Below are 14,189 nucleotides of genomic sequence, written 5' to 3'. Positions count from 1 at the left end.
GAACAAGAGAGAAAGAGAATACCAGGGAAACCGCCACCAATTAATCGCTGACACTTTTGCTCAAAGAACAGTCTTCAGCACCATGGACAGAGGAACGGAGAGCGATAATGAGAGAGCGAGAGTGAAATATGAAGGGCTAAATGAGAACGTGTTGTCCACATATCGGGCGTGTTGTGGTGGGTGTGAAATGACGCTTCTTTCTTGCCTTGTGATGTGTCTGCTGAGGAATGCTGGGTAATGAGTGCACATACCAGAACTGATCATTCAGCTACACTCTCTTTGAGTGTGACAGAGAGGAAGCATGTCTGCATACCTTCCATAGACTCTAAACAAGCCCAATGTCACGCTGTTAAACAGCTCAAACTGAAAACAGAAGGAGAGCTCAAGGAAAAAACGAAAACTGAATGTTGACTAAAAACAGAAGTGAACTAAAGGCCAGTAAGCATTTTGTATAGTGTCATAAGTCACAATACTAAAGTGAGAACTGAATAAATTTAATCAAATTACCCTAACAAATCTATACAAAAGTTCAGAATGTCCAAAGTATTAGTGAAAAGAACTCTTTGGACATCTCACATTTTCTAACTGTGTTAAACTCAACACAGTGTTGCCACATGGTTGTTAGGTGGTTTCTGACCCAAGTCAAAAGATATCACTCTTGAGCTGTGTCCGAAATCACATACTCTTGAGTAGGTACATATTTTGAATAAGTAATTACTTTGCAACAGCTAAAAAGTAAGTATGTTCTTTATAGTATGAGTGTGTAGTATTACTGCAATCTTGCCCTTATCTACCAGCGTCAGTTGTGTTGCGTCACTGCCGTTCACAATTTCACATTACACACCTCTCCTTAAAGGGTTAGTTCACCCAAAAATGAAATTTCTGTCATTAAGTACTCATGTCTTTCCAAAACTAAAAACAAAAGAAAATTTTAAAAAAATTAATGACTTTATTCAACAATTTCTTCTCTACCCTGTCATTCTCCTACGCTGTTTACGTTGAAGGCACATTGCAGAGCTTCCAAGTTCTACGTCAGAACGACGACTCAGTATTGGCCGGCTCCTGTGTCAGCATCACAGGCATGCATCGTGGTGCTCATGTGAACAGCGTCGGCCAATAATGAGCCGGCATTCTGACATAAAGTCGTTATTTTTGTTTTGTTTTTGTGCACAAAAAGTATTCTCGATGCTTTATAACATTAAGGTTGAACCACTGTAGTCATATGAACTGTTTTAACAATGTCTTTACTACTTTTCTGGACCTTGAATGTGGTAATTTCATTGCTTTCTATGGGAGATAAAAAAAACCCTGTCGGATTTCATTAAAAATATCTTAATTTGTGTTCCAAAGATGAACGAAGGTCTTGCGGGTGTGGAACGACATGAGGGTGAGTAATAAATGACAGAAATTTCATTTTTGGGTGAACTAACCCTTTAAGTCACACAATCTGATCTGGCATCATTCATATCAGTAATAGGGTGGAGGAGCTATGCGAAAAAACTTTTGTATAATAATAGGGATGCTTGGCTACTAAAGACAAATTAACAAAAATGTCTAATACAGGGATGGGCAATTCCAATCCATTTTTCAAGTATGTTTGATTAGGGATAAAGCTACTCTGCAGGACTGGAATTGTCCACTGCTGGTATGCTGTCAGTATTGTTGTAAGTGACAGCCTGCCACCTGCTGGCTTTTTGATGATACTACACTATAAACTGCATGTGTTTACATGAACCAGGTGATGAACAGGTTTAGCAGGTGATAGCTTATTAAACGGGCAGATGCTTGTATATGAAGAAATCTAGTGCCTTCAAGCTACACGTTTATCACATGTGTTCTATGGGGATTAAATCCATGACCTTGGTGCTGGCGAATCTGTATTTCAATCTATGCAGGCTCTCAGTGCACATCACCATGGCACCCACTCCCACCATCCTGACAACCAGACACTGGAGCACAGGGATCAGCCGCTGTCAGAGTGACTCACAGACTGCGTGAAAACAAACAGAGTGAGGTGGGTCTGCTGGGACACTGAGGCAGAGAGAGCGTGACAGACAGGTGGGGGGTGCAGACAAAAATACTGGTTCAAAAATAGATACTGTTATGAGCGGGGCTTTTAGAGCTCATGGTGTTGATATAAAAGCTTGAGATCAATGATGTAAGTCTGACCCACTTCTCTGTGTCTCTCACTTTCTTTAGGAGATCACTCTCTGACGTCATCGTCTTTCAGCACAGCTCAGGCTGGCAAAGACAACCAGATTTTCCACTGCAAACCTTGTCTAGACCAAACCAAGCTTCCTGTTTAGTAATATTTTATAATCATAATCTTAATTTAGATTTTCACACCTAAATGAACAGTTTAGACAGCACCAACGGTCTTCTAGGTTCTTCGTAGAAGAAAAAGTAAAATAACAAAAACATAAGCGTGGCCAAAAGTGATGTCCAGCCTGGGGAAATGGACATGTTCTCTCTTTACTTAAATATTATTAAAATTTTGTTAAAGATTTTTGATGCAATGAGATCCAGGAAATCCAGCACTGATTATGTCAGAGATCAAATTTTATGTAAAAAATGACAAACAAATTAATCAAGTAAATAATAGTTTATAATAAAATTGTATCTAACAGATGAAGTTAGTGAAGATCAGAGAGGAAGAAGGACAAAAGAAGTAATATATTTGCAGAATGAAAGGAGAGGTAGAAGAGATGAAGCAGAAGAAGTAGAAGCCGAAGAGCAATATAAGAGCAATGAATATATATGCAGGAAACTTACATCCTCTTAAACTTATGTTTTGCTCTAATAAGAAAAGGTCAAACAGACTTATCGTTATGTCATAGTTGGTTTAACGGCTAGGTCGGAGTGACTGGTCAAATGTCAAAGAAAGATGAAAATAGATATAGAAGGTGTTGTTTTGACACCTTTAAGAGAATACTGCAGATCTTGCGTAAGAGATGGAAACAGATGTATTTTGATTTGAAGGTACATCACATAATCAATTTTGATGGAAAATACACCCACTCGATCTTACAGTACAGAAGAGACACCAAAGATCTTACATTTCGAAATATTCAAACATAGCAAATTAAACAAATGATTAAAGGGATAGTTCACCCAAAAATGAAAAATTGATGTTTATCTGCTTACCCCCAGTGCATCCAAGATGTAGAGGACTTTTTTTCTTCAGTCGAACGCAAATTATGATTTTTAACTGCAACCGCTGCCGTCTGTCAGTCAAATAATAGCAGTAGATGGGAACTTGAACAATAAGAGTCGAAAAAACTTCCATAAACAAATCCAAATTAAACCCTGCGGCTCGTGACGGCACATTGATGTCCTAAGACACGAAACGATCGGTTTGTGCGAGAAACCGAACTGTATTTATATCATTTTTTACCTCTAATACACCACTATGTCCAACTTCGTTCAGCTTCCGGCTAGTGAGGTCTGATCGGAAGTGATGTCTCGCGCTCATTGAAGTATATGGGCGAGACATCACTTCCGTCTTCAGAATGCGTTTTTTGACCTCACTAACAGGAAGCTGAACGAAGTTGGACATAGTGGTGTATTAGAGGTAAAAATTATATAAATAATGTTCGGTTTCTCGCACAAACCGATCGTTTCGTGTCTTAGGACATTAATGTGTCGTCACGAGCCGCAGGTTTTAATTTTGATTTGTCTAAGCAAGTTTTATTTACTGTTATAGTTGAAGTTCCCGTCTACTGCTATTATTTGACTGACAGACGGCAGCGGTTGCAGTTAAAAATCCTAATTTGCATTCGACTGAAGAAAAAAAGTCACCTACATCTTGGATGCACTGAGGGTAAGCAGATAAACATCAAATTTTCATTTTTGGGTGAACTATCCCTTTAAAGAAATCAATAACATGTAAAAGTATAATAATATATAAAGAATAATTAATAAAGAAATAATATAAATAAAGACATTATCATAAACATTGACCATTTTGGATAAACCAGTTTTGTAATAATAATCATACGTAGTTGTTCTTGAAGTCAATTGTTTTATATGTGATAAAGCAATGAAACATGTCAAATTGTGCAGACATAATTTTTGGGCAGGCTGTTTAGATTTGGGAATCTTTGGGGTCAGAATTAATACTTTTATTAAGCAGGGATGCATTACCTTAATTAAAAGTAAAGATGTTTATAATAAATGTGGTTCTTTTGAACTTTCTATTACAATTTTTTAAAATTGCTTACAATGAAACTATGGCTCCTTTTCTCTAAAAGCAAAAGCAAAAACTTCATTAAAAACTATTAAACCTCTTCTAAAAATGATGTTTTTGCATAGCAATTCTACACACAAATCATTAAATGATTTACCATATACACACCAAACTACACATGAATATGACAAATGTGAAACGCTACCATCGTACCAGCTTGTCATAGCACTCACACATACATGTATAATTCCTTACATTTATATAGCGCTTTTCTTGGTACTCAAAGCGCTTTACATACGGAAGGGGGGATCTCCTCAACCACCACCAATATGCAGCATCCACCAGGATGATGCGACGGCAGCCATATTGCGCCAGAACGCCCACCACACACCAGCTTATTGGTGGAGAGGAGACAGACTGATGAAGCCAATCTGTATATGGGGATGATTAGGAGGCCATGATTGACAGAGGCCAAAGGGCAAATTTGGCCAGGATGTCAGCCCTGCTTAGCTTCAGTGGGCAACCAGTCTTGGGCTATAGGGTGATATGGCTGCTAGCTTGTATGTATGTGCACAAATACACTGATTATACAGAATGTATTCACAATTGTTGTGCAATTGATGAACTTTACAGTTACCGAACTAAACTTAATCTACACTGAACTGACTTGAGCTGTATGATGACACTATTGGCTGTTAGAGCTGCTTTAGAACAGAATTTGAATTTGGTATTATTGTGAAGCTGCTTTGAAACAATCTGTATTGTATAAAGTGCTATAGAAATAAAATTGACTTGAGACATTTACACTATAAACAGAAATGCAAGGGATACAAATAATTTATTTATTTCTCAAAACTTTTGAGTTTTGATTTCTAAGTGAACAAATTAAAGGTGCTAAAAAGGATGTTTTGTTTTATACATTTTTGCAATATTACTTGAAACTGTCTTTACTAACTGATAAAAGACTATTTATTAAGTGTTCTGAAAGGAATAATATTAATATACATCATCTGTGCACGAGGTAGGGCCTTAAAAACATCAAGCCCTCCGGCTTGTCAATCACTGCCATGACGTTCCTCGTGAGAGACGTGTGCGGCTGCACGCTCCAGTAACTTTCTCCACAGGCGCCGCATGCAATGTTTTTGTCAGGAGACAGGAGAAACAACTGCAGAATATAGCTGCGAGCAGCGATGGCGGGCCCAAGCCCGGTGGCACCGCCACCCCGGTGGCTTCAGGGCAACTGTGCACAGCGGGCAATAGGCACTTAAAACGGTTAAACATCAAAGGACTATGTCAAATTCACTCCACATTTACTGCACTACAAGGTGCCGTTATAGAGCCCCTCCTCCCTGCCCATTTTCAAAGGATTACATGTGCCAAGTTTTAACATTATTCTGATGAATTTTGAAGCAAATCAGGTAAAAATAAGAGGGTGATCTCAATGTATGCTGAAAGTGACACATTTTCTGCTTCCAGTTGGTGGCGCTATGACTTTGAATCACAATAGTCCAATCCATGTGATCAGCCTTGTACAACGAAGACTAAGCCAAAGTTTCATCAAAATCAATTAATGTATGCAGAAGTTATAACACTTTGTTTCCCTTTTCTTGCCATAAATTCGTTGCCTCGCCACGGCCAAACCGTTTGAGATATCCAAAATCCGTTTGCAATTAAACAACTTCAATGTGTTAGCAACAAGTTAAAAAAAGCTTGGTGTAAATTGGATAAACCCTGTAGGAGTAGTAGTATTAAAATTCATAGCCTGTTTTTTTCAAAAAATTAACATTCAAACCAAAATAGCTGACTTCCTGTTGGTCGGAGCTAATGAATGTAAATTAGAAAATTGTCCGGCTTGATGAGAATAATATGTGTACCGAGTTTGGTGACTGTAGGAAAAACTAACCCCCCCCCACTTTTGTCAAAAGGTGGCGCTACTGAGCCCCTCCACCACGCCCATTTCTATGGCTTTGTCCATGTCTACTGGTTGACAATATTGATGTGTGTGTCGAGTTTCATGCAATTTGAAGCATGTTAAGAGCCTCAAAAACACTCAAGAATATTATTACAGTTTGACCTGTTGCCATGGCAACAATATTTCAAATATCAAAAATCCTGTCATAGGTCTACATCTGCTGTGTATTGACATTACACTGATGAAGTTTGAAGCAAATCAGGTAAAAAATAAGAGGGTGATCTCAAAGCATTTTAAAAGTGATACACTTCTTGCTGCCATTTGGTGGCGCTATAACTTTGACTCACAATAGTTACATCCATGTGATCAGACTACTACAACCAACACACTCCTGAAGTTTCATAAACATCAATCAAAGTATGCAGAAGTTATAACACATTTCCTGTTTCCCTTTTCTCGCCATAAATTCGTTGCCTCGCCACGGCCAAACCGTTTGAGATATCCAAAATCCGTTTGCAATTAAACAACTTCAATGTGTTCGCAACAAGTTAAAAAAAGCTTGGTGTAAATTGGATAAACCCTGTAGGAGTAGTAGTATAAAATTCATAGCCTGTTTTTTCAAAAAATTAACATTCAAACCAAAATAGCTGACTTCCTGTTGGTCGGAGCTAATGAATGTAAATTAGAAAATTGTCCGGCTTGATGAGAATAATATGTGTACCTCGAGTTTGGTGACTGTAGGAAAAACTAACCCCCCCACTTTTGTCAAAAGGTGGCGCTACTGAGCCCCTCCACCACGCCCATTTCTATGGCTTTGTCCATGTCTACTGGTTGACAATATTGATGTGTGTGTCGAGTTTCATGCAATTTGAAGCATGTTAAGAGCCTCAAAAACACTCAAGAATATTATTACAGTTTGACCTGTTGCCATGGCAACAATATTTCAAATATCAAAAATCCTGTCATAGGTCTACATCTGCTGTGTATTGACATTACACTGATGAAGTTTGAAGCAAATCAGGTAAAAATAAGAGGGTGATCTCAAAACATTTCAAAAAGTGATACACTTCCTGCTGCCAGTTGGTGGCGCTATAACTTTGACTCACAATAGTTACATCCATGTGATCAGACTCCTATAACGAACACACTCGTGAAGTTTCATAAAGATCAATATATGTATTAAGACGTTATAACACATTTCCTGTTTCCTTTTTCTCGCCATAAATTCGTTGCCTCGCCACGGCCAAACCGTTCGAGATATCAAAAATCCCCTGGCAATTTTTAATCATCAGTGTCTTGACTTCATGCTGACCGAGTTTGGTGGCGATCGGATTAATCGTCTAGGAGGAGTATATCAAATTCCAGAGCATGCGTTTTTCAAACAACCCTTAATAGCTGACTTCCTGTTGGCGTGGCGATTAACTTAGAGCGCGAAAGTTGTTCGGCCCGATGAGGTCTATATGTGTACAGAGTTTCATACTAATACGTGCAAGCATGTTTAATATATGGACCAAATTTTCAGACTTTTTTCAAGGGGGCGCTGTCGAGCCCCCCTGCCACGCCCGGGTACCAGCCTCTCCGGCGTCCTAATGGCCGCGGATTCCAATGTGTGTGCCAATTTTCAAGAGTTTTTGAGCATGTTAAGGCCCCCAAAAAGCCCCGGAAGACGGAAAAAAAAATAAAAAAAAAAAAAATAATAATAATCCTTAGAAGAACAAGAGGGCCCTGCGCGAATTTTCGCTTGGGCCCTAATTATGAGTTACCTGCGGTGAGTCCGACATAATGAATCCACGAACGCGACACAGCGAATGCAGGTGGTAAACACTCGTGTTCCAATACTCGTGCACGAGTTTTGGGAGGCGTTCCCTCTAATTGAGCTGTGAAGGAGGGGGGCTGTTCTTACACATGTGCTCATTTCAAAAACTCACTAACAGTCTTTGGTTTCTCAGTCGACGAAAAGATCCTCTGTAGCACCTTTAAGTAAAAGTGTTTGCACACATGATCATAGGGTGTTGGTAATTGGTAAATTAGTGTGGCATTTAACACCATGGCAGTGTTTTCCAAATGAAACACAAGAGCTGTTAGTTTTGAATTATGTGTCTAATGTAGAGAAATGTGTTTAGCATTTTGCAAAATGTTTGTTTTCATTGCAAACTGAGTGTAAAGCAGAAAATATGCTTGCATTTTTGCAGACTTGCTCTGAAGATTATGCATAGTGTACGAGAGAACGGTTTCACTGAGTTGGCCTAATGTACCACTTTTAGTGTGTAAGCAATTTTAAATAACCACAATCAAAAAATTTTCCACAAAATAAAGCAGCACAACTGTTTTTTCAACATTGATAATAATAAGAAATGTTTCTTAAGCACCAAATCAGCATATTAGAATGGTTTCTGAAGGATTTTGTGACACTGAAGACTGGAGTAATGGTGCTGAAAATTCAGATTTTCCATCAAAGAAATTTTACACACTCATTTTGTAATTTATTATGGATTTATGCAAGCTATGTGATCTATATGTAGTCTTTAATGTAAGGGTCCAAAGTTTATTATGAGTACTTCTCCCATGTAAATGTCAAAGTAAGATTTTACTGACCTTGTCTATTTATTCTTCTGAACATGATTCATTAATGACCGTTTATGCTAATACATGGCACACAGAAAATGGGCATGTGTCATTATTGTATGAGATTTTTGGACTGACCACAAACACAAAAGCTACCATCAGCATTCTGTGTGACATTCTTACTGACACACATAACCTTCACAGACAGAATACACAGAATTCTACAGCACCGCAAAAATAGAAAGCTTGGGTTTGTTTGTGTGTGAGAGGAAAGAGTGGGCAGTGTCTGGAATGGAATGAAGAGAGGGCGCTGGAGCACAGCCAGTATTTCACATGGACGAGAGTCTGACATACAAGAGAGATTAGAGAGAGAGAAAAAAAAGAAAAAAAAAGAGCTCTGTTGTCATGTGAGTGCTGGCTACTTTCTCATGAGAACTGAAATCACGTTCCAAAATGAGCACTCCTGCCCCCTTGTGGTGAACATGTTAAAAGCAGAAGATTTTCCCCACTCATTTTATCCCATTTATAGCAAAATATTTTATAGTAAAATAATTCTTATCAATCTGAAAAATAAAAAAATATAAATTCTAACAATATTTGTATTTTATTTTATGTCATTTTCAAATTAATAAACAAGCAAGAAGTATGTTATGGTTAACATCTGCAGTGGCGAGATCATAAAACACAAGTTCTAATCAAAAGCAGAAGCCATCTGCTTCAGGAGCTCACCGAGCAATGACAGCTGTGTGTGCCACAGGAGATGAGCGCATCAGGTCTCAAATATAGGACAGTACTGTAACATGGCAAACGTGCTGACCCGCTCTGACCCTGAGTACTGCCAAAAAACTAATACAACACTCTGATTGATTCCTACAGTCTTGTATGATAACATTTAGAGCTTGACCCAAGTCTTCAATTAAAATGACAAGGAGCCCTGGAATGACTTTTCTTTGCAGATTTTTCACGGAAAGGAAGTAAACAAGTATCTGTAAACACATGCACAACAGCTTTACTATAGGAAATAATGGCTAAATAATGAATAGGAGGCAATGGCTATATTTACATTTACTGCAATATTACTGACCTCATTTTAAATAAGATACTTACAATTATTTCATTTATATTGCCATTTGTATTTGAGGTTTTTGATTAATGAATGCTGTACATTGTTTATAGCTCAGTTTGAAAGTAGTAAATAGCTGGAGTCTTGCAGTTCATGTAAACATGTCCTCTGGAGGCCAGAAATGGAATCCCAAATTTTGAATAGCACTGTTCGGTAAACATGAAATCATGCTCCATGCAATACCATCTCATTTAGCCTGGTTCAACATTCGGGTTAATGAGAAGTATGAACAGTTCTATGTGATTCAAGCCAAAGACTATTACCACCTGTTCGACAGCTCAATGTTCAGGTCAAAGACTTCTTTAGGAGAAAGAAAGATTTGACCTATCTGAAGCAAAGCAGTTACCCAAATAAGATACCACAAACTAAACAATCCAACAACTTCTTTGACCCAGTCCAGTCCAAATGCAATCATTCCAGGTCTCAACAATAAGGACTGCCTGAACAGCGTGATAGTTTCTCACCAGCAGACAGAGTCTATTGTCCCATCAGGCCAGGCCATATTCAATTTTAAATATTTGGTTTTCTATGATAAATTGACCATTGTCACTCAATTCTAATATTATCCAGCTGACTGGTTTTGTCAAAAACTGTAATTGCTTTGGAATTTAAAATGGGTTGAAAATGATAAATCATTATGCAGCAAAGTGTGTTTAATTTCAATTTCATTATATTTATTCCCTTATATTTTATATTATTAATTCAAAAATTATGTTTGTATTACATTATGACTTAAAAAATTGTAAACAAAGCTCAATTTTGCTTTCAGTTAATCAAAACAATATTTTTTATAATAAAAATAAACATTTTTTGTGATGGGGCCAGTGAAAATTCAATGGCAGGGCAAGTACAAATTTAATCTACTGACCCAACTGGGCCAAAGAAATCCTTGTTGTTGAGCCCTACATTTTCCTGCAAGCAAAAATCACCCTTTTTTTACTCCGAATTACTCACCAACCCAGTAAACATGATGCAAAGCCTCTGTAAGAAGCCCATTCACCTTACCAGACTGATAACAGTGTGTTAGCTGGGCTGTGTGGCCATTGTCTAAAAGCACAAACATTTTCAATTCAAACCATTTATGCAGCGACTCAATTAGCAGTCAGTTCTTAGCAGAGAGAAGCTTACTGCTTAAAAACATGGAACTAGAAGAACATTTCATAGTAACACACTTTCAACCACACGACAAGATGCCATGTTGTCAGTATAGCTGGTGAGAGTCCTGATTTGAAACTTTAATATGACCTGTTGATGCTATAGAAACCTTTAGACTAGGGCTGATGTGATATGTTGATTACAGTTGAATAATTGTGCCACTTTATTAAAGGGACAATAATCATTTAAAAGCCCAACACAATTTTGTGTAATTAGTGTTGCAACGATCCATTTCAGCTGAACTTAAAAAACAAACATCTATGTTCATCAGAGTCTTCCCACTCTTACCGGACTGATCGTTCATCATTCGGATGGCCTTGGCCTTGGCCAGCTCCAGGGCTGTGACCCATCTCTGCCTCTCCACCTCTGTGCTGGCTTTCAGATGGTAAGTGCGCCCCCCGCTGCTCAGAACAATATTGCAGGCGTCTTCGGTGTCGATGTGCGCTGTGGCCAGGTTGATGGTGCCGCGACATGTATGGGCCATCTCCGCCTGCGTCCTACCGTGAGTGACGAAGACAAGAACAACCAAAACGTGGAGGGGAGACAAGAAATGATATAAAGGTGTTAGTACACGATGAAAAACAAAAAGACACACAAGAGAAATAATAGAATCACAAAAAGACAGACGTAAAGAACAACAAGAAGAAGAGAGAGAGAGAGAAAATGAAAATGATTAATAATATTGTTAAGTCATTAATACATATTTCCAGTGTGGCAAAATGAAGATGCATTACTTTGTAAGCATATATGTGTGTAGGATAGCTGTACTGTGAATGAAGTCACACGTTGAATGACGGAATTTAAATCAATATAGATCAATTGTGTGTAAGAGAGAAAAACACTGAGCACCCAAGAGCTTTATATTACTATACACAGCTGCATACTGAGTGGGCAGAGAATGGAGGTTAATGGCTATTGTGTGTCAGCTATTCAAACAACAACACTCAAACAATCCAGCCAGTGTCACAGAGAGAACAGACTGAGCATGATGTAAACCCTGCCAGAGAGATTAGAAAGAGAACTTACAGTCCCAACTTACAACTTACATTGAACTTACAGTACAAATATTATCTCAATTACAATTTACTCTATAGAGGTTCTGACAAAGTGTTAATTGTTGTCTATTTAAAATGATTTCATTCATTTGAATTAACTTTTTTATTAGTTTGAATGAATGAATGATTCAATGACTCACTCAATGGCACTTGTTTCATTACTGGATGAATCAGCATTTTTGAAAACTCTTTAACGGTCACTTGTTGCCACCTACTGGTGTAACAATGTAATTGATACAATCTTTATTTGAAGTGTCATTCCTTTCAAAAGGTGATTTACTGTATTTTGATCACTAGCATAGACATCAGTGTTTATATACGAACTATAAACTTTATCCAAGTACTTCTTTGATCATTTGAATCAGAAATAATGATACTGTGTGATACTGTGTGTGTGTTGGACCGGGTTAAAACTGAAATATGCAGGAAGGTGGCCCTCCATGAGCAGAGTTAGCTACCCCTGGTTTAAAATGTTATACATCATATCAACCACCCTAACATTGTGGAAGTATATAGACAGAGAGAATGATATAGAATGGTAAAATAATAGATAAAGCGATAGATAGAACAGTAGAACAATAGATATACAGAATAGAATGTTAGAACAAGACAGATAGACCGATAGACAGACAGACAGAAAGACAGACAGAACGATAGAAAGACAGACAGAATAAACAATAGATAGATAGACAGACAGACAGACAGACAGACAAATATCTCAGGCCTGAAAGGATCCCAGAGCCTGTCAGGCCATTCTGAGGAGCTCTAATTTAACCAAGCTTCAAGTAGAGGCCTAACAAAAGCCTAAAGCCTCACAAAACACATCCAGAGAAAGGCAGAGATTCCTCACTTAGCAGCTTACGAAACACTGATTCAAATTCCACCACACTATTGAAGCTTTGCTGACTCTCAGAAAGAATGGGACAGTAAAAGGCATGAAGAACCCTGTCTGTGTGTGTGTTTCTGCTCTGGTAACCCAGTATCTGTTGCACATCTCTAATGGAATGTCAAAGCTCTGACCTATCAGAGAAACTGTAAGAAGCACTTCACAGTTCAGAGCCGGTCAGACATTTGACACAGATACACACTGTGTTTGTGGAAATTATTGTGTCTGTACTTTTACTTTTATATTTTCCAGCAGAAGTGTATGTGTGTGCATGAGTGTGTTTCTAAAGCAGTGCATCTTAACTGGTGGGATGCTAAATGTCAATAAAATATATGTAGTCTGACTCATAAACTATTCATATTAGTCAGTTATTTATAGTTATTCAAAAACATACACCATGATAATGTGATTTTTCCTCATACAAGCTAACCCTGCCTCACTGTTGATTCTAAATATTTCATTGGTCATGTCAGTCACAGTACTTAACCTACATCATAGCCTTAACCTCAGTATAGTGCTGGTAGCACATCCTGATAGATAGCAATACTGTTCGTCATGATCAGATCCATTCAGGATTTTTCTTAACTTTGAACTGAATCCATTAAGTTTGAAAAAAAAAATAAAAAATCACACATGTGATCAGTGTAGTCCGATTCAAGAGCAAATGACTCTTTTGAGTGGTTCTTAAAAGTAATTATTCAAAAAGACTCACAAGTTACCAGATGGAGTCCGACAAAACTTTCACTGAATAAACTAACTGAATTAGTTACTGAATCAACATCTGACTCACATAAACTGCAAGTTTTCATTACTTTCTGTGACGTCAATCTTGAAATAAAGCTTTGCATACTTAAGGTTTGTGAACTGACTGGTTGTTTATACGACTGCAAAAACACAGTTGCACTGAATTTTTGGCTGCTGAGAGCATGAAATCATCATAATTCAATTTGGTAATTTGGAAACCACAATTGTACATGTTTGTAATTCAGTCTAAGTCATGTTAAAAACTAATACAGTATGAGGCATATGCAGTTCATGGCAATACTAATAAATTTTAATGTTTGATAAGAAAGAATATTAATAAAAACATCCCTGCACAAACCTGAATCTGTAAAAAAGGATTTTCTCTTTACAGATACGGGGCACAATGGTCTCCCTAGTAGTGTGTGTGTGTGTGTGTGTGTGTCTGTGATGAAAGAGTCCAACGTCTGCTGGCTACATTTATCAGGCCTTGTGCGGTCTGATGGTCTGATAGTCAAGCAAACCAAGTAATTGGCTGAATTCAAACTCAGGTGACCGTGTCACTA

At 37.9% G+C, this 14,189-nt stretch overlaps 1 protein-coding gene across 2 annotated transcripts in view; it reads right to left on the bottom strand.

Annotated features, from left to right (window-relative positions):
- The window catches only part of osbp2b (oxysterol binding protein 2b), a 90,798-nt gene that overhangs the window by 64,952 nt on the left and 11,657 nt on the right, over positions 1-14,189 (bottom strand). Inside the window, exons 2-3 of one of the 2 annotated variants that reach the window (XM_067406012.1) lie at positions 11,230-11,438; positions 10,741-10,833 (exon numbers count right to left, since the gene is read on the bottom strand). In XM_067406012.1, the coding sequence (XP_067262113.1) occupies positions 10,741-10,833; positions 11,230-11,438 (302 nt within the window). The remainder of the gene's footprint in view (positions 1-10,740; positions 10,834-11,229; positions 11,439-14,189) is intronic. The other variant, XM_067406013.1, reaches the window with a different exon arrangement.

The sequence above is a fragment of the Chanodichthys erythropterus genome, chromosome 13 (genome assembly GCF_024489055.1).
Source record: "Chanodichthys erythropterus isolate Z2021 chromosome 13, ASM2448905v1, whole genome shotgun sequence".
NCBI lineage: Eukaryota > Metazoa > Chordata > Actinopteri > Cypriniformes > Xenocyprididae > Chanodichthys > Chanodichthys erythropterus.
The sequence above is the reverse complement of the archived record's forward strand: the minus strand, read 5'-3'. Positions and strand labels throughout refer to the sequence as shown.